Source organism: Perna viridis, chromosome 11 (assembly GCF_037379345.1).
Source record: "Perna viridis isolate PV_CMFRI_1.1 ecotype Kerala chromosome 11, ASM3737934v1, whole genome shotgun sequence".
NCBI lineage: Eukaryota > Metazoa > Mollusca > Bivalvia > Mytilida > Mytilidae > Perna > Perna viridis.
This window is the reverse complement of record NC_142455.1, coordinates 34201242-34222421: the sequence shown is the minus strand read 5'-3', so window position 1 is coordinate 34222421 and position 21180 is coordinate 34201242. Positions and strand designations below refer to the sequence as shown.

At 33.4% G+C, this 21180-nt stretch overlaps 1 protein-coding gene across 3 annotated transcripts; it reads right to left on the bottom strand.

The window, feature by feature from the left end:
• Positions 1–598: 598 nt before the first annotated feature.
• On the bottom strand, positions 599–19651 carry LOC148603835 (asparagine synthetase [glutamine-hydrolyzing]-like). Of its 3 annotated transcripts, none has more exons than XM_088552396.1 (10): positions 19522–19651; positions 16248–16511; positions 10185–10422; positions 8142–8312; positions 6509–6604; positions 6071–6198; positions 4391–4517; positions 3136–3343; positions 999–1236; positions 599–813 (listed from the first exon to the last, which is right to left on the bottom strand). In XM_088552396.1, exons 2-10 carry the CDS (start codon positions 16494–16496, stop codon positions 616–618), a joined length of 1653 nt encoding a protein of 550 aa, XP_088408522.1. In that variant the 5' UTR covers positions 16497–16511; positions 19522–19651; the 3' UTR covers positions 599–615. The 3 variants fall into 3 exon arrangements, with proteins under 3 accessions (XP_088408522.1, XP_088408523.1, XP_088408524.1); XM_088552397.1 differs by having other exon boundaries at positions 8157–8312; XM_088552398.1 differs by lacking the exon at positions 19522–19651 and adding an exon at positions 13136–13154 and having other exon boundaries at positions 16248–16385.
• Between the last annotated feature and the right edge of the window lie 1529 nt (positions 19652–21180).

Sequence of the window (21180 nt, the reverse complement as noted above, 5' to 3'; positions counted from 1 at the left end):
ATCAGTCCTATGAACTATCAGATGAGTTGATTGGCAATTAGATTCTCTGTACTATCTTGGTTAATTACTACCGGGATACTGATAAAACATTGAAATTGAAGTTAAATGTACAGTTACTTAATATGAACCTTGCCCAAACAAAGTCGTTCAAGTTCAAATAAGTTCGAAACCAGCAATTAACATAATTATACATCATATTTAAAGCCCCTTTTTGTACAGTTTACGGTTGTTTACTTTTTCTGATGATGTATAAAACCTTCACTTTGCTTTAGACAACTATTTAAATGACTTTGTTTTTTCCCGTTTTCTTTGGGTTCGGCTACTTCTCCTCTGTACAAAAGACAGGCGATTTCCTGTTCCGCCAATTTACTTTGTATATCGGACAACAAGTGTGCAATACGAAAATCGACTTTCGGAACATCTCCGTATTTTTACGGAATACGTAAAAAAAGATCGCGAAACTGAGTAATATATCGGCACATATTGCACTTTTAATTTATTTTAGAATATAATAGGCAAAAATTGTTTAGATTATGATGATATAACTTCCTGCACTCAACATCTATAGGCATGTATAAATAATAAAAAAAAAAAAACATTAAGCAGCTACATTTTTTACTGTTTATAATTTTCTAAAGTTCTTGATGAGGGATCGGTCGTATTACTCCACTTTGGCATCCAGAAATATGGTGTGAAATGGTCATGACCTTTATAGTACTTCTCAAACACACGGCGGTAGAACAAGGCTTCTTTGGTTTTTGGCGGATTTACTTTGTACTTTTCAGCAGCAGTCGCTATTTCACTATCGTTGATCTGAAAATAATGATCAACAATGGTGTAACTATTATGCGTACTACTGTTTTTTTCTCTTATTTTTACTTTAAATAAAATCAGTCGTACAGTATCTCAGAAACTTGGTTATTGAATTTTTTATGATAATGCATAATATTTCGAATTTGCAGTTGCCTTACATACATTTGTACATGTAGGACAGGTACCTCTGTATCGAAATGATCAGTCAATATTTTATACCACGACATTGAAGTTGATGAAACACCATCACTAAACCCTTCCTTAGGCCTCCACAAGATTTCATCTGGAATCAGATTTTGACCTTTAAAAGCTGATCGTATTGTGAACTTTTCTACACCATTTATTGGTCTTCTAAGCTCTACCGGAAGTGAGAGGTAGTAACTAGTTAGTTTGTGGTCCAAGAAAGGCACTCTGATTTCTAAACTGAAATAAAAAGATATACGATACGTTTTGTGAATAAATGACACCTTACTTCCTTATCTAGTTTTGTTACCGGGATACGTTGGAATGTACCCCTTCGTGTAAGGTGTATTTCGTATGTTTTACTCATGGTCACATTGTATGTACATGTAACTGTATCCACAATTTGATATGTATATTTTAATACGTCTGTTATTTTCATATCAAGGTTTGCTTCTCTACACCACACTTCCACATTATCTTACTAAACAGACATTTATCAAGTGGTGCTTCGATATTTGTTGTAATAAAGAAAGGTAATTTTTCTCAGACGAACGAGATACATTTTAATACGAACATTATACTTATTAGACCTGTGAGAGTCATTTTCCTTTATATCCGTTTTGTCCATAAAAGTAGAAATTCCAATGGACACAAATTGTGCACCTTTAATAGCTGATCGATTTCTTTATTGTTATGAATATCTGTTTATGGTCTAGCTTCATAAAAAATATCCTTCCTAATCTTATTTAATTTACAAATTTCATAATACCTGATGATATAACCTTGACTTTGTCAAATACACTGCTGAAATTTACCCTGACTTTAAATAAGGCTAATATGGACAGTTCTAATTGCCTTTTTCTGGATTTAGATGTTTTCATTTCACTTGGTAAACTCCAAACTAATATTTGCGACAAAAAAGGCGATTTCTCGTATCCAATTGTTATTTTTTTTTCCTTCCTTGATGAAGACGTTCATTTGGCTCCTTCGTACGGTATATATATTTCTCAACTAGTTCGATGTGCCAGTGTTTGTATAGATATTTTAGACTTTAATGAACAAAACTTTTCTATACTACCGGTTATTTGTTAGGTCAAGGTTTTCGTTACCTTTAAATGATGACTGTTTTCTAAATGCTTTCATAAATATAAAGATTTGATGCTAAAGTTTTGATATACTCGTCGTAACAAAAATGGGATTCCACATCCTAGTTTTTATGGTAATGTAATAAATAAAGCTTGAAAGTTTTAACAGAATCAAACAAAAAATATTTGAATAAACTCATCCATAAGGGTTATCTTCACCGTAACATTATAAAATCTTTGAATTATGTTTTTAGTGGTTATAATACTGACTCCCTTTTTTATCTTTATTTCGTTTTACTTCCTGTCAGTACTTTATATCTTGGCATTTGTACGAAGACCTTGTTTTCCTGAGACATTTTATGACATAATTTTAGTAAATCCTGTTGGAGGTGTTTTTATTGATACTTTTGTCTGAGAAAACAAGGTTTACTTATCAGCTGCTATTGGATTTTGAGCTAAATTACAGAAACAGTGAGTACCCGTTCGATGTATGTACAGCTCGTTGTCTTTGTCTGACATTTTTGTATTTGTTAACGTGTTTGATTTCTGTATGGAACTCAAGAGTTACATCAGAATTTAATAGATGTTCATGGTTCGTTTTATTTTTGTATTTTCCCACTATAGCCCCAGGTTTGGGAAGGGGATGAGCACTCAGAAACATGTTTAACCTCGCAAAATAATTTATGAGTCTAGTGGTTATCTTTGTTTTTTATGATTATTGTTATTCATTTTACGTTTTTTCTATAGTCAAGGTCGATTTTCGTCATTTATAAATAGTTTCAAATCATTTATCTTGGGGCTTTTTACAGCTTGCCTTATGGTATTGGTTTTGCAATCATCAAAAACCGTATGGTGACCTGTAAAAGATTAATTGCTCATTGCTTGGCATTTTGTGGATGACTGTCGCAATTACCAAACACTCAGTCTACGTTATTTCCCTATTGAAACTTATATTAGCAGGCAGGTGTGAATTAAGGTCTGAAGATTTTTCGATATATATTCTTTTTCCTCTGCTAGAATATGCTAGTATAATTGTACCTTTACATATACTGACCCCCATGCCGCTGTGCATCGGTCCACCCGGAGAACATCGTAGAGATAAAGATCCTTGCAGAGTCGTCTGCTCTCTTCATCTGCTTCCTGGTTAGATGGCGCATTGTGGAAGCAGATGTATCCTTGTGCTATCTCATCAGATCCTTCTCCCGACAGAATGACAATTGTGTCGGTCTTCTTTCGGATATATTTCATAAGAAGGTACATTGCTGAAAGAAAAACTATGAGTACAAATTTATGCATTTTTAACAAAAAGAAAAGTTCTTGTGTAAACTTTGTTTTTGTGGAATCTATTTCACAGAAACTTTGATATATTATTAAATTAAGGAACATTTTCCTCATATGAAACAAATTCAAATAACAGATGTCAGTTATATACTCCACTCTTGTAAATATGAGTCTCGAAAAATACTTCACCATGGACATGAAGCAATTCGCGTTACTATTTGTAATTAATGTAACTACGGAGTCAGAACATGATTTTTATCTTCACATTGACAATCATATAAGAAATGTTACCCTGAAAGTGATATTAAAAGCTGTGGACGCTTTTTTATCCTACATCTGAAAAAAATCAGTAAATCCCTGCGCGGCATGGACGTCACGTGACGACCGTGTATTTCTTATGCCCGATCAACGTAGTTATACCCGGTACCTAACCTAGCGATACCCGGTCAATGCTTGGGTTATCGTTTTTATCATTTTTAGTCAAAGAGTTGATATTTACAAGTACTTATATGCACACTGTAGGCCATTGAGTGGGCAAATTTGATGTCCTTTGTTTTTTGTGTCTAGTTTCTCTGTCTAGTCGTTATCCTTGGCTTATATTCTTTAGATTAAAGTACGAATTCCTGGTTCCTTTGATCTCCCTTTGTACTAGAGTAACTATTTTCTCAGTTACTATGCAAAACTTTTGTACATGTAATTCAACTCAGTAAAACTTTACCACATTTCTGAATAAAGCAGTTTTTACATCGACCGAGGAATTTATTTCATTTGGTAAGAAATGAGTTGCATAGCAACAGTGGAACTTTACTAAGAAGATATGTGTAAATAGGCCACATTTCAAAGAAACTGATTTGTTTAATTAATAATTTTACTCAATACAAATTCCTCTAGAATAATTTTCGTACGATTTTTTTAAAGAACAAAGCCAGCAAATGAACATTTTGATCCATACACAATTGTAAAATGTTGTGTTATGCTACAAAACTAAACAACAACGATTAACTTCGAAGTCAAGTTGATAAACATACGAACAGAAGCTCTGATTGTAATTACGTCATAACTCTCTAGGTGGTAACAAACATCTTCAATGGCAGAGATTGCTTCTTCCGGTGAGAAAATTACTTCGTGATGTTCTGTTCCTAGGTAGTCAGCTACCTTCAAAGAAGTTATACTACAATTAAATCAGGAAGAGATTCCATCTCTAAATTATACAGGAAGTGATACATCACTTACATGTATATTATACTTAATCTCAAGTATCCTTGATGTATTTGATGTGCAATATTTGACGAAATAATATCTAAGATTGGAAATGACATTACCGTCACATGAATCTAGAGATTTGTAAAACTTGTTAGCATCCTCTGCTGAAAATAATTCTATCGACATTCAAAAGCCCGAGTTATTTAAGTCCAAGGGATTAATATAGATTATTTTTATTAATCTTTCAAGTGAGGAACGTACAAAGATACACATTATTCTGTGTTCTAACCGTCTCCAACTGATACCTCATTAGCATTTTGTAAACGGATATCTATTATTCAAATGTTGGCGTAAGATTTAAGTAAAAGTTCCTCATTTGACATGAGTACTTTGATTACAAACTTAGCAATATTTTGTACTAAACGAACAGAATTAAATAGAATATAGAAATAAAAAAAATATAATGAATCACACAAACCCCAATGAATCCTGACTGAACTCGTGCTCCAAAAGACTGAGCAGTAGTTGCTACTTGCGTGGCACCCACCGTTTTGCTCATTTTAAGGAGGAAACCTAGGGTAAGGGAAATAACTCTTGGTATCAGTGATATATTTGTACTACATACAATTTCACCAAAGCCCGTCAAGCTTTCATTTGAACAGAATGAAATCAGTCCAAGTTGCTTTGATGCTTACATGAAATTGATGTAAAATACTGAATACAAACGTTCCAATTATTCATAAGATTTGTGTCCTTTACCCTAGGTCTACCTTCTGAAAAGGAACTCCAGTAAAAGAGGAAGCACATCCACGAAATGCATGTATGGAGGTCGTATATGTTCCTATTGGTCAATAACGCTACAACCGTACAATTTTTGAAATTACAACTTAAATGTATGGTGAAATATTCTCATCTCATTTGTTTTATACTTAAGTCGCTTAGCCTTATTTAAAACCTGTATAATGGCCGCAAACTTTAGAACAGCGAATGCGTTCAGAGAAAAACTCCATGTAAACTGGAGCCGTTTGAATGAATAATAAATGGCAAGGATAATTTAAAATAAGTGAAATTCTATAAATTTAGTTGAAAAACTTTCTCTTTCATAAGATTAGAATAAGAGGTACATTTCAATATGCGCGAAGGCAGTGCCTTTAATCTCAAGCTCTTTTGGGTTAGGTGAATTTTTAATCGATTGTAAGCAAACAATCATGCAAGTCTTTTATGCCTTTTTTCACATATGATAAACGAATGTGTCATTTCAAAACGTATTGAAATACCAAATGTATTGTTAATAAAAATGAAATACATGTATATTTAGCAAAATAGTTTTAAGGTCTTAATTTTTAAAAAAATGTACTCTTGAATTCGATTCAAAACACTATGAACCGCTAATCTTTTTAGAACTGCTAAACTTAAATCGAATATGATCAGTTGAGATAATCCGCAAAAATAGCAACCACGTATATTGCGACACATGTCCAGTACATTCAGTTTCTATCTCTGACTTTTTTAGCTGCCAGGAGGTCTGTGCTGTTCTCCATGCCTACGACAAATGACTGGACTTTATAGGGAAGGCTGTACTCCTTGGCTATCTTCACAACAATAGAGGCCACTAGACTAGAATCAAGTCCCCCTTAAATAGAAAAAACTAAAAAAAGGAATAAAGGAATAATTATAGACTACCTCAATAAATTTTACTTACAATAAACTTGCAATATGTGGAAAAAATAGTTTGCATTTCAGTGTAACGGGCATTAAAGACTTTAGTTTATCTATTAAGAAACGATCAGCTGCATGAAACACTGACATATACAAAATTGGGATGTGACTAAAACAGATGATATCAATGAACATGACCTAAACCTACGAACTCTTTTAATGTATGTTAATTAAAACATGTTTTAACTATTTGTAGATACAATTCACATGTATTTTTTTCATACCAGATATCAAGCACCCAACACGTCTTTCGGCCATCATTCGTTTCCTAACTGAATCTTCCAAAAGCGCTCTTATGTTTCCCTCTATCGAATGGCTATCTAAATTGAGATGATAATAAAAAAAAAGTTAGAACACTGCATATATAGATTGAAATAAAACACACGATTTACATGCATGGTCTCATAGCTCAGAATCATGAGAAAAATCATGATATAACAAAAAAAGAACGGGAATTTTTTCTCATGAGGGTAAACAAGTTCCTGAATATCTAAATGCATTAAGTGCTTTTAAGTTGTCGTACGACTTGTTGACAAACTTATGGACAGATAGATTGACATAGATACCAAAACATACACATCAGAAGACGACAGTAAATGATACAGAATATAGGTATACTTAACTGATGTATACATACAATGTATGAGACACGTGAAACCGGAAAGGCTCCCGATTCATGCTACCTTTGATTTTGTAAGCCCTCTTATCATTCTAATAACCATTCAATACGGTTTAAATCTTCCGTATGTATGTGTTGGTGGGCAAATTGGAATCCAGTAGGAACCGGATTCCTCCTAGGGCTAATCGGAATTCCAATTTATCCTAGTAGAAATTGGAATTCTGATTTGCACTGGCTTAAATCCAGTACTAGTCAGAATTCCAATTTCCACTAGGACAAATTGAGATATCCCGATATGTACTAAGGGGATTCCGGATCCTACTGAATTTCTAGTAAGATCTAGAATCGCTCTAGAAATTTAAGTTAGTAGGATTCTGGATCGTCATGGCATTTTAAACCATAAAATTTGTTTGAACAATGAATTCAAACTACATGTAATAATATGAAGTTTGTTTTTTTCATAAAACAATCTTTTATCGTCATCAATGTTATAACTTTTCATTAAATGATGATAAAGGATCAAAGGTTTAAAAGTCTGGTTACGGAGACTAACCAATTTTAGATTAATAAAATATCTTTAACACGTTTTTTTTTAATAAAAGATGATTAGACAATTATTTTATCATTACATAACACAAAAACACTTTCAATTTTTTTCTTTATTAACATGTATTATAACTTTTTAGTAAATGTAGTACACTCAAATAAGTCAGAACGATTCGGAATCCTCCTAGGGCAGATCGGGATATCTCAATTTGTCCTAGTAGAAATTGGAATTCTTATTTGTTCTGGATTTAAACCAGTGCGAATCTGAATTCCAATTTCTACTGGGACAAATTGGAATTCAGATTGGAATTTATTCTGTTTTGACTTGTTTCTGCTTTTTTAAAAATTTTATTTCGTTTTAAATTGTTTCTTTCGTTTCACTTAATTTCGATTCGTTTCATTTTATTTTGCTTTCGTTTCACAATTTATAAGTACCTACGAATTGTAGGGTCAACACTGATTACGCCACTTCTGAATTTGGTCATCAGCTATGATTCGATTAAGAAAAAAATCATGGAAACTCCATTTTATCATAATGATTGTTTTACCACGGGCTAGCCATTTATGTCGCATTGTTTTACCCCGGGCGTCTCGACAGAACATCACATCTCGCCCTATATCGGGCTCACCGATATTTTCCTTCTCGATTTTTATTTTAATTCATTACTCTGTGTTGTATTTGTCAAAAATACCTTCAATATTTACACCTGAACTGTAGGTAGGTGGTTGTCCGATATCATGAAACCGAACGGTCTCTGCTAGAGTTGCTTCTCCGTCTGCGTTCAGACGATACGTTTGGACATATCCGGGTAGAAACGCTTCAACAACTTCATTATTGTTACTACTTATAAGATTCATCAGTCCTGTTTAAAAAGTGGATAATTGTAATTAAATTGAAGTTCTAAAATGACTTAAACACAAAACATGATCTTCTGTTTGTATATGATTAGAATGGTGCACGATGTTTCTCTACCAGAGGAGTTGTAATTGAGTCTTAGCATACAGTATTTTTTAAATTAATTTCGAAGTTACAAAATAAATTTTATACCGTCAAATTTTCGAATTTTTTGGAAATGCATGTAGATTTCAAAACTTTTTGAAGCAACATGCCAACAAAAGAACATATGAATCATAATTTCACTGTTGCAGATTTCAACAGATTCGATTGGAAAACTAATAGTACGTGGGCTGAGACACCCCCGTGCACCCTTCCTACTCATCGACGCCAATATGATTTTCAGATACCCATAAGTCTGAAGCATTTTGTCCACTTTTTATACCTCGTTCACGGTTATTTTATTTTATTCTTCAAGCTTTTTTTTCAATAGTTCAGCCTTTCAATGGTACACAGAAAGTTGCGATAACACTTACGGTTATAGATATATATGTAATATATGTATCCTACCCCACCGAAAAAAAAATGTTTCAATTGACATTTTGAATATTAAATTTTAAGCGCCTTATAATGAGCAAATATATTGGATAAATTGTTATTTTTAAAATAAATGCCAAAACTTTATTTTGTTTGATAGTCGTGAATGAGGTTTTTTTTTCATACTAAAACCTTTTCCTCTGGGTAGGGGTAGTATTTTTAATTTTCTAGGAAAATTCTTCAATCAAAATAAGCTATATTTATTTTAATAATGAAGAGATTATTGAATTATTGAATTATTCAAAATTTGAGACGTTTTTATCGTGCAAAAACTTAAACAGTTCGATTTATAGGAATTTTAATGGAAAATTCGAAAACTCAATTTTTAACCATTTTTTTCTGACTATGAAAATTGCCAAAAGTTACCAAAAGACCCCCAAAAGTATCAGTTGTGATGGTGCAAAACAGAAAATATCAAAATAAGCCAGTCTTTCGCTAGGGGTTTTGACATTTGAAAATTATACCATTGAAGAGCTCATACATCGTGCTAAACGAATAATTCGCTATATGTTTATTCATATTTGATGTCACAGTGATGACTTAAGATGCTCAAACATTGGAGTCAGAAAATATTGACCTTTTGACGAAGTGAGGTACAAAGATTATGTTATGCTGAAAAATTTTCCTAGAATATTCTTTGGCGACATATTGTGGTAAATGGGAGGTATAAAGGTACCTGAAAAGCATCATGGAGTTGATGGAATGGAGGGGGTCTCTCAGTGGAGCCTTCCGCCCATAGATCATAACAAATTAAAATATTGTTTTTACATTCAGATTCTGTACAAAAGCGAACATGTACAACACAGGCAAATGTGCCACACATGAGAATCACATGGTTTGCATCATATGATTATCATATAAATCGAGCACCATATGATAATCATATTTTTTGGTATACAATATGATTATCGCATGGTTATCACATGATAATCATATGTTTTTCACAAACATAAGATTATCATATGTTTTTAAGCCATAATCATATGACTATCATATGTTCAATATCACATGATTGTCATAGGATTACCATACGATTATCATATGAATTGAGCACCATACGATTATCATATGTGGCACATTTGGCTGTGTATTTAGGGCCAGTTTTCAGTATTTGTGAAGAAAAAAAATGTTACAATTTTGGAACTCGAAGTTACAACTGAACTCGTTTCTCCTGTGCAACAACAATGTTTGAACAGGATACCAAACGATGGAGTTACACTTATTTTGATTACACTTTAATACCGCTCATGTACACTAATGTTATAAGTGTTTAATTACATTTGTATACATACAATGCATATACCTTTAGCTTCTGACGAAACAGCAAGAAGTCCACTTTCCCTAAAAAGACGAAAAAGAGGCCGAACACCAAACGTATCACGACCAAGGTAAACATTTCTTTTCTCTGTGTCGAAGAGACAAAATGCAAACGTTCCGTCCAAATGCTTTGCAGCGAACTCGATTCCTCCTATTGCGTACAGGTGAATAATAACCTCTCCGTCACAGGAAGTAGTGCTTTTAAAACCAAACTCTCTCTGTAACTGAACATTAATATTATAGAATTATCGATAAGTTTCAAATACCGTATTTTGGTACATGCACATATAATACGCATTTATGAATTGCAAGAAATGCAATTTTTAAGGCGAAAAGTTTTTTAGACATGGATTGCAGTAAAATTATCAAAAATTTACAAAATATCGATATGTTGCTGTCGATCGGGCAATTATTTACTTTGATGTGGTATTCCAACAGCAATATGAATGGTAGAAACTTATTTTCATACTAAAACATCATGTTAAGTTCAGCAGCTAAATAAATTGGATAATTTTTATTTGAAAGCATAATAAAATTGACACAGGATGTGCGAAATAGCTTATACATGTAAAACAAAATCGAAAGTCGGGAAAATTAGGCTTTTCCGGTTTCAGTTGAAACTCTTTAGTGATTTTTTATTTCAAAACATACATTGTTACTTTTCAGGAAGAAAATTGTTAGAAATAATCAAAATTAGTTTCAAGTACCCGTTTTCGGTTGCAAAAGTATTTAAAAGGAGAAATTGAAAAAGTGAACTTATTTACTTTTCGGTTTTAAGTTGTTACATTTTACTCTCTAATCGTGTTTTATAAAAAAGAAATGTTTTACAACTTTGTCTGAAACATGTTATAAAGACATTAAAACATGATTTGAAGATAATATCATCTTTTTAAATCCAATACTTAATGAAGTATTTGATAATTAGATAAACTTTCTTTCAATAACATTTCACTTCCGATTTGTTTGTTTACATTAAGTGATCTCTTTTTTATTCTCATATGAAATATTTTATTTCGTGGCCAATTCTCATGTATAATTGATGTTTTATACGCACTTCATGCTCTGGAAATGATTTCTATGTTATAATGTGCGTAAAATATACACCAAAATACGGGTATATAAGTTAAATGAGTCACGGAGCAAAATGTTTTCTGGACCCGACATTTCCTAGCTTCCCAATTGTTGTTCGGTGCCCGAGGTTCAGTTTATTTCTTCACATGGATAGTGTTTTTACCTGTAAGTCGCCGGTATTGTTAGCGACTTCTTGCACTTGTAATTTCAATACTGTATAATCGAATATGATTTGCATAATTATATACATGTATCAATACATTAAATTATGATGCTGGTCGGTGCCATAGAACCGCCATTTTACCTGAATATTAGACCAAATGTACGTCTTAAATACCATACACATGGGTTCTACGTGTCTTTTACCTGTGTGATAGCGGGAAGTTTAAATTACTGTAACATTAAAAGATAAAATGGTCGGTTAGCATTGAACTATCTGTAATATAGATGAGCAACGCCTAGTCTCCGATTCAGAGGTTGCCAGTTGTATTCAGGACACAACAGTTAATTACGAAGTCACCCGATTTTAGAGCATATCGCAACTTCATTTAAGTTCATATCATTTTGGACTCACTCGAAGTTTGCCGATCTTAGCAGATTGAAGAATTGTTGCATTACATTCTAAAATGTCAAGTATATTTTCGAAAAAGGAATAATTATACTTAATTTGCTAGAAATGTACAAATGTAGGATGTCAAAAGATGTGTCTGAAATGAAAAAGAACATGAATGTATTTTACCAAACATCATCCCTGGATAGTCTTCCTTAAAGCGACATAAAATCTTCAAGTTTTTGTGATTTTTTTAAAATTCTTAAGTCCATACATATAAACGCCAGGGTTTATAGTGAAAAAAAGAAAATCACTGATTGATTGGGAGTTATGTTTATTAGTGCATTAAATTCGCCTGGATATTGACAACAAGCCAAAATCTGTGGCAAAGAATATTTGACGATCAGCGACTTTGAAGACTCAAGTCATTGATTTGTTTTGTTTTTGTTTTAGTTCAAACATATTTATTCAAGTATATAAATACAAGCATATACAGTATACACATTTACATAAAAACTCATGGTAGGATTCGGAAAGAAGCTAGATAGCTTATACAAAGTTCCGTGTGCTTCGTAAACTTGCAAGAATATTCTTATAAATAAGATGGGTGTGGAATGATTTTCATAATTGATTAGTGAATAAGACAAACGATTAGAAAAACAAAAAATGAAATTACAAAATAAGTGAAGAGATGCAGTACATGGACGTCAAGCATTTATAAACCTTTCACTTTTGATAATAAACTTCTGGCCAGCGTTTCACCAAAAAACGTACGTTTTACGTTTACCAGTACACCTACGACCGCCGTAAGGTTACATTTACGTGTCTTTCACAAAACCACTCGTAAACGTAATCGTAAACCTACGTTTACGTGTGCTTTAAGAGTAATTCTTTTCTTGAAGGTATAAAAAGCTCTCAATCAAAATTCAATTTCGGTTCGTCAGCTAATTATTAGTATCGTTGATTAGCGATTGCTTCTTGATTGACACAAACTGCTTGAAGTAGAAATGAAATCAACAAGGAAGCCAAATTGGACGTCACTGGAAGTGACTACTTTAGTAGAGGAAATATCACCTTATATAGCATTTTTAAAGTCAAAATTCACAAATACAGTAACAAATGAGAAAAAATCAAAGATGGGAAGAAATTTCTCAAAAGTATGTTCCTTGGATATTTTAAAAGTATCATCGTTTTATCAACTAAGCCAAAACACTAAGATCTATATTAAAGTATGTGCATCATATTTTATAACACCTTCACCGTAAACATGTATGACAACCTAGTATCTACAATTTTTATGAAAAAATTCTCCTTACCTTAGCAGAATTTGTTTTCCTTGATTAACATATCCTATTTCAAATATAGTAGTGCCATGTTTCATTACACTGCTGATTATTTATACTCCATCAAAATTGTTCCTAAAAATCTCCAACATCTTTCAGTAACATGACAAAACTTGTTTTAAGTAAAGTGTACTATTCAATATCCTTTCATCAACATCAAATACGTGTACATGCTGGTCGTCGTTCCTTTGAAATGTAAAATGTTTCAGCAGCCATCCACATTTTCCACCAAACTTAAGTAAATGACCTAGATAAAGATCTACCTGCTACAATAACTATATGACGTACTTAAACTGACGTTGAACACGGACCGGGAGAAATATAAAACATTGAATAAAAACACTGAAAATGTGGAAAGGCTTCGATTAATAGTGTTATCCAAACAAGTCTACAATAGAAAACCCTTCTTGTGAACTAAGAAGCCTTCCCGGAAGCCTAATTCAAAAGAGTCTTCAACAGTTGGTTCACATGTGTAAGAATGTTTCAGCTAATCTGACGTCATCAATAATATGGGATAGGCATTGCCTAAATCAGCTTTACTATACATTTATCGCCACGGTCTGTGCTAGACTTGTAAAAATGATAAAAGACATTACGAAGGGCTTCGCCAGTGCAATTTTTTATTTATATTTAAGCAGCAAGCAAAATCAATATTTCTATTTGAAGAGCTGTCTTGTTGATTAATGTTTTTTTTCCCCAATACCCCTCTTTCCAGTGGCAAAAAAATTATTCTACCCCATTATCCTTGTGTCCCATCCCATTTTTCATTTTATCATCATTTCATGTTCATTTTATCATCCACTTCATGTTCATCGCCTGAATGTAGATGAAATATTGCTGCTCGGGCGTTAAACCCAAACAAACAAACAATAAACATAACATTCACGTCTTTATATAAGTAAAACAAATTAGAAAAGACTTGAAAACTATCAGAAAAGAAGAATTATTTTTTACCGAAACGTAATCTTAACCTATATTTTTTTATTTGTTTGATTGAAGGAAATGATGAATTTTCTCCGTATGGACAGTCACTTTTTGATACTTCCAGGACATGACTTTTTCTTCGTTAATATATCGGGGAACCTTAAGGGAAATTTAGAAAGTACACGTAATAATAGTAGAGCTCACACTGCTTCGCGGCGCTTGCTATAAACGTGTTTACAAACGTGTGTATGGGGCACTTGTGGGATTACACCTGTCATCGCAAATGTTTGCAATAAAGTGGAACAATAGACAAACTAAATTATGCATTACCTACATGTAGATATGGGTTGTCGAATATTTTAAAGTTTACTTAAACAAACATCAAACCAGTTTTTTACGAGCTTAAATTTTTTTTAACATGAACTGTATACATTTGTCAAGTAATTATGATTTCCAGTCGAACAGCAAAGTGCCTCCGTGACCCCGAAATCCTTTGATCTCATTTGCAGTGACCCATGAGCAGATAAATCTAAAAATGGCGGTGATAAATTTTCCGGGAAAATTTTACGTTATCCTGCTTCAAAGAATCATTAAATTAATTTAAATCAATTAGAATATAGGTGAACAAAAAATCGTATCATATACAAAAATAAATTCTTCTTCTAAATGACGTAAACAAAAACATTTCAATGTTTCAATGACGGACCAATGAAGAAAAAGAACGCATAAAAGTCCCCCTCTCGAAAAACGAGATTTCATTGTTTTGATTTTGAGCCAATGGAAAAGCTGACAGAATTGCATTTCACTCGTCATATCTATTACAAGAAGGGTTTTCTAGATAGGTTGACCTATTTGTGGACGTGTTTATAGACACATCTTTCAAAGCATTTAGGCAAAAAACATAATAATGTAATTGGTCTATAATTTTTCACTTCACAGGAGTTATTATTCTTAAAAATAGGCGTTACATTTGCTTTCTTCCATTGAATTGGGAAGACAGAAGTTGAAAGTGATAAGTTAAAAAGTTTACATAATGGAACCTTTAACACAGAAGCTGCTTCTTTTAACACGCGGGGGTTTATTAGATCAGGACCTAATGCTTTACTTGTATCCAAGATTTTTAGCACATTTTCTACCTGTCATTAAGAACAACTTCACCGAGTTGTTCTTCAGAATCGGTACGAGGGGGAGGGGGGTTCAGCATCTGTTGTATCTAGAACTTATTGTAGGACAAAGAAGTTGTTAAAGAGATTTGCTTTGTCCAGGTCATTTGTAATCAATTCATTATCAACCAGTAATGATGGGATACCAGAATGTGAGGGTTTAATTCCAGATTCATGTAACTGGTTACATATTTTCCACCAAGACCGAGATGAACTGTTCGTGTTAATCAACTTATACATAAGATCTAAGTGATGCATATCATGTGCTGCTCTAACCCTTGATTTCAGTAAATTTCTAACCTGTTTAAATTTATTCCAATCAGTCGGGCTACCAGAGCGCTTAGCTTTTGAGTAAAGGCGTTTTTTTCTAGTCAGATTTTTAGTATCATTACTCAACCACGGTGGATCAGACTTTCGAATGGTAACTATCCTGTCTGGGATAGTATTTTCTGCGGCGTGCAGAATAGTGGTAGAAATACCTTTAACAATGTTGTCAATAAAAGTATATTTCGGAGTCTATCAAAATCTCCTCGATGATATAGCCAAATTTTACGCATTAAAGTTCGAGAAGATGGGGACCAACACTAACATATGGGATGAAAGAGGGGTTGTCAGTAATTATAAGATTAATATTGGATGATGAATGCTCAGTAAAATTTGTAGGTTCTTCTACCAATTGGTGCAAACTGTATTTCGTACAGATATGTTTCGTGTTTGGGTTGTTCATAAATTGATTATTATTAAAGTAACTTCGTTCACAGCCGACTCTATAGAATCATTAACACCAAGTATCAGCGTTACTCCCGGGAGGTACATGTACATAACATGTACCATGTTTTACTTACATTGTGATATATGTATGTGATAAATAAAATTGCGAGTTTCTAACACAAAGACCATTATTTAGCATAAGCAGTATCAAAATATGGGCTTGATAATTTTCAAACTTGATTGGCAGTTTATACTTCCTATGGAAAATAAAAAAATCTGCAACTTACCCGTTTGAAATTATATATTTCGCCATTATAAGTAAGCCATACATGTGGGTGACGGAACACTCTCATCGGCTGCATGCCATGCAAGTCATCCATAATTGCCAAACGGTGAAAACCGAGACAACACGAAGGAAAGCAATGAATCGTTTCGATCCTAAAAGCATCTGGTCCTCTGTAGGAAATTTTATGAGCATCATTACATACGGTGCTGACATCGCCATGAAAGCCAAAAATGGCCCAAATTCCACACATGTTTTATTGAGGAAGCTGCAAATAGACCTAATTCATGTTCAGATACATAACAATATAAAGCTAATGTGTACAAAATATATTATTTCTCTACTCAAGTCTTCCGCATAGAGCCAAGTCTCCCGTTATATGGCTATTGCATTTGAAATTCGTTAGGAAAGGAAAAGCGACCAATACCCATTTTTTCTAAATTGAATGTATTGAAACTTTCCGCCAGTTATGATGTACTTTACACGTGAAGCTCTGACCAACATACAACTTACATTTTATGACAAACGATGAAAACGGTAAAGTTTTGTTACTACATGTACTGAATGTTCCGAGCTTTTTTTTTTTTTTAAAGTTTTGAAAGGGCAACAACGATTATAAAAAATACACACGTACGTTTACAATTAGCATTAAAAAATATCTGCATAATACGAAGTTCATTCAATTGAAATTTCTATTGGCGACATACATGATATATTTGACTGCCAAAATTACTAAATTTTTGCGGCCTTAATCAACATGAGAGTAAAATATCGTTTTAGCAGTTGTTGGTTGCTCTTTCACAATGCGCCTATCATTTGACGAACATGTTATAGTATAACACTGTCCTCTTCATTTTATTTCTAATAGATTTTATGCAATTGTTGTTAGAAGAAAGCTCCCATTTTTCACTTGTTTTCAATCTTGGGTTTCCGAGTTATGGGATTTTAAACACCAGAACATCATTTGAAGCTTACAGTGTATCTTAAAATTGTAACATGAATCTTCTTTTTTCCTTTGATCTTTTTATGGAATAACATAGAGACGACAAGCATTTACCAAAATGTATGCTCTAAATTGAAGCAACCAAATAATATTGCATGGAAGGTCACATGGGCCTATATAATGCAATGAGGAAACAGCCATGAAATAACCAAAACACTAAAACCAATATTGCATGGGTAAGCTCCGCCTCTTTGGGAAAAGATTACGCCTACAAAAAAGCACACATACAAATGTCAATTTTATTAGGTTTCAAATAATAAAATACAAATCTTTAAATCTCTGCAGGTTTTCTTTGCCAGACGGAGAACAAAAAATATAATGTCTACTCATTAATTTAAAGATAGAACCGAAAAAATACACATTTCTTTACTTTTGAAACATATTAGCAAAAAAAAAAAAAAAACAACCCCCAAGTTGAACATAATGTATCGAAATGAAAGTTTGCTCAAATACAGACCTAAAAGTTAGTAAAAGTTGAAGTTGCAATTTTAAAATTGAACTACCCCTTTAGTATTTGTAACGTCTTTAAGGATTTCTGGTGTGGTCCGTTGACGTTTTATCGGTGGGATGGCCAACACGCTCGAATTTTCACTAGTCGCTTCAACGCTAGCATTTTCCTCGAGAATGCGTCTGCCATACTGCCTACTGTGCGGGTTATTAGATTTTCCCGCCAAACGTTATTTTTTTTTGCACGGACTGTCATGGGCGTGTCATTCATGTTACAAATCATTTATAGCAACGCCTTCCTCGTTAGCCAAATAAACTTCTCACGCTGCGCGTTCGAAAGTCTATTTGTCTAACTCGGAATACTATGCTATAAATATAACTTGTATTGCAAATGCACAATTTTAGATGCTGTCATATTTGAAATAAGTGTATAATACATACATTTTTGTACCAAAACGAATTCACAAATGTGTATATTCCATCGTTACATCTTTAAATTAATCGTGTACAGTCAAGCATAAACACAGTATAAAGAGGCCTTAAGTAAGTGGAGCGTGACAAGTGATTGTGCTTCACGGCAGATTGAATTTCAAGCTTATGGTGTCACACCGAAAGATGATAAACAACGAAATGTCAGAAAGTGCTTGTTAATAAATGTTGTGCTATGTTTATCCCCGTGAATGAATACATCGAATTTTAAAGGGATATATCATGATCAATTGCCATGGCTTTAAATGAGACATTCTCATATCTGAGGCCCGTACAGGTCCGGGTGTCAAAAGAATATGCCCTCAGCAGTGTTAAGCTTGGCGTAAAACGAGACTTGTGTTCAGAATCTTGGCTGGGGGCTGCGGTGCTCTGCCCACAGAGCAACTGGGTTGTGTGCCCCATGTGGTGGAATGGGGTACTCCTGGCATGTTACATGCTGGGGTCGTCAGGCCATACTATGGAAAACCTGATCGCAAACCATAGTGGTGCAACGTGTTGGGAAAGATGCCACGTTCCTCGCACGTTAAGAACACTTCTGTGGTAACTAAACTAAAACTAAAAACCTTTGTATATTTATTCGTAAGATAAATGATATATTGGCTGCTCTCTGCCGTTCCACCTACATCTGTTTTTTTTTAATTATCTTCTTCCTATTATTTCATTTTGTTTTAACTTGGAGGCCAAATCGCCGACACTACCCACCTCTCCCTATTTCCAGTGGCTATCAAATTTGTCGACCCCATTATCCTTGTGTCCCATCCAATTTCATCATCATTTCAAGTTTATTTTATCATCCATTTCATGTTCATCGCCTGCATATAGCAGAAATATTGCTGCTCGGACATTAAACCCCAACAAACAATCAATCCATCATTTCTGAGCACCCTTGTTGGATTAAACGCTTCAGCAGATTTGGTCGAAAACTATGTTTAAACAATCAAAATTGTTCTGTAAAACCAAATATTTATTATAACCACAATTACATGTATTAAGTATGTTTTCACGTGATGTAACCAACCAGCTCTATATTTAGACGATTATTCAACTATACCATTCACCCTTTTAGACCCCGAAATCGCCATTTTCCTTAAAATCACTGCTACTAAAAAAAACACAAAATTGTTCATAACCTTGTTCAACTTTAAATACAAACTTTCAGTTTGAACGATATTCCTAAATCCTCATACTTAACATTCACTACAACAAGTTTTATGAATCACAAAAAAAACAAACAAACAAACAAACAAAAAAAAACAAATAAAAACCAAAAATAACAACACAAAGAATTAAAGTAAAAAGCATTAAAGAAACAACCAAACAGAAATCGCTCTAAACTTACAGCCTGGTATTTTTTTAGAGTTGAGTTTTCAGATCTACTTAAAGTCCTTAGTAAATTGGGAGTTCCGAATGTTTTCTCTGGTGTGCGCTGTCTATCTCTGGTTAATTTGTTCTAAGTGTACTACATGTACTAAGCTTCGGTAAAACCAGATACCGAATGTCATTACTAATGCCACTATACTTCACATTCTAGGGCATCTGTTGTAATGTACATGTACATGTATAGGCCTCGTGTGTATTAGTTAGTTTGAAGGACATTCCTGCCTGTAGTTCAAGGAATAAAGAAGACTTATTACAGAATAAGTGTACGAACCGCCTTTGCAGATTGTAAATGATAAAAAGTATTAGTAAAATACAACCATCATATTGCTAAAATGAGGTGAACAGGTCAATAATGGATTTCAAGCATTGCAACTTGAACATGAAGGGAGATGTTTACGAGATCTTGAACAATAATTTGGTCACTTTATCACCAATTAGAAAACCTGCAACTTTTACAACATCAAAGATGTCTTTCAAAACGATAACCTTTAGCAACATAATAGCAAAGAGCTCTATTTCATTTACATGCCTATGGTAATAGATAGGGAGAAATGTTCTGTTGATAAAACAAAACTCTTTTCAGAAAAAAATTGCTATGTAAAAATGACAGTTGACACATTATATCACGATGTCGATTTAAATAGATTTACAATCTAATTTTGTTTACCAATACATGTAACATGAAATATGCCGTATTGTTTATTATCAAAATTTGGTTTGCATCATCATGTTGATATAATTTTTCGCTCCAATAAGTCACTGTGATTTTTATTTTATTCCTGACAACTAGAGTTGTCTCCCTTCTAACGTTTTCAAATGTTCATGAACTCTTGGACATCTGCAACATGAGAACCGGTTTCTTTAATGTGTTATTTTTTTCTTTTCCCTTTCGTCTACACCGACAGTGACATTTTATAGCAATTCGGGCGGTGACCTTTACACTATCGATGCACCTAGTCCATGATCCCTGTTTTTAATAGAGTCCAGATTGCTCATTGTTTCTTTGTACGTGTTATGGTTATTTCATGTATATTGTTGTGTGTGACTATCTATTTCCCCTATCTATACTAAGTTTTTATATTCCTTGGAATGTACTATTTGGATTTCCGCTCGAATTTGGATTCCCTTGGTTACTCTGAATTGTTAAAAACAAATCTGTAGTTTTCTTGGAAGGAATGTTGGTTTGAACGCATATAAAGTTATCTAATGGATTGATTGCTCGTATTCGAGTTTTTATTTTTCCGACGCAGTCGGTATATTTTCGTTTTTTACCCTTTGACCTTAAAGACGCTCTTCCATGGAAACACAAGTCACCTGATCGCAACTCTGTTTCCCGATTGGCCAAATACTTATAACAAAGTGGCGTTCGAAAAAACTGTATCAAAATTGCGTGCCATGTGTTATTTCCTGAATGAAATGCAGAAAATTATAAGTAGAAAGAACAAAATTTCACCGCGTCGACTATCTTTTGTTTAAAATATAGTACTTGTTTTCTTTGTGGATAAGTTCAGGTCATTTGATTAGCTGTGTCGACTGTCTAAATGGAGACAACCCATAGTCTGGTAATGTAACAAGCAAGGAATTTTCCATAATGTTCCTGTGGTATTTTTCTTTTCTT

Excerpts from the sequence above, each read along its gene's own strand:
- LOC148603835 (XM_088552396.1), bottom strand. The coding sequence starts at position 16,496 with ATGTGTGGAATTTGGGCCATTTTTGGCTTTCATGGCGATGTCAGCACC. Across the intron at positions 10,423-16,247 it reads AAATATATAATTTCAAACGG|TTACAGAGAGAGTTTGGTTT; the intron begins GTAAGTTGCAGA and ends ATTAATGTTCAG. Across the intron at positions 6,199-6,508 it reads TGTTGGGTGCTTGATATCTG|GGGGACTTGATTCTAGTCTA; the intron begins GTATGAAAAAAA and ends TTTCTATTTAAG.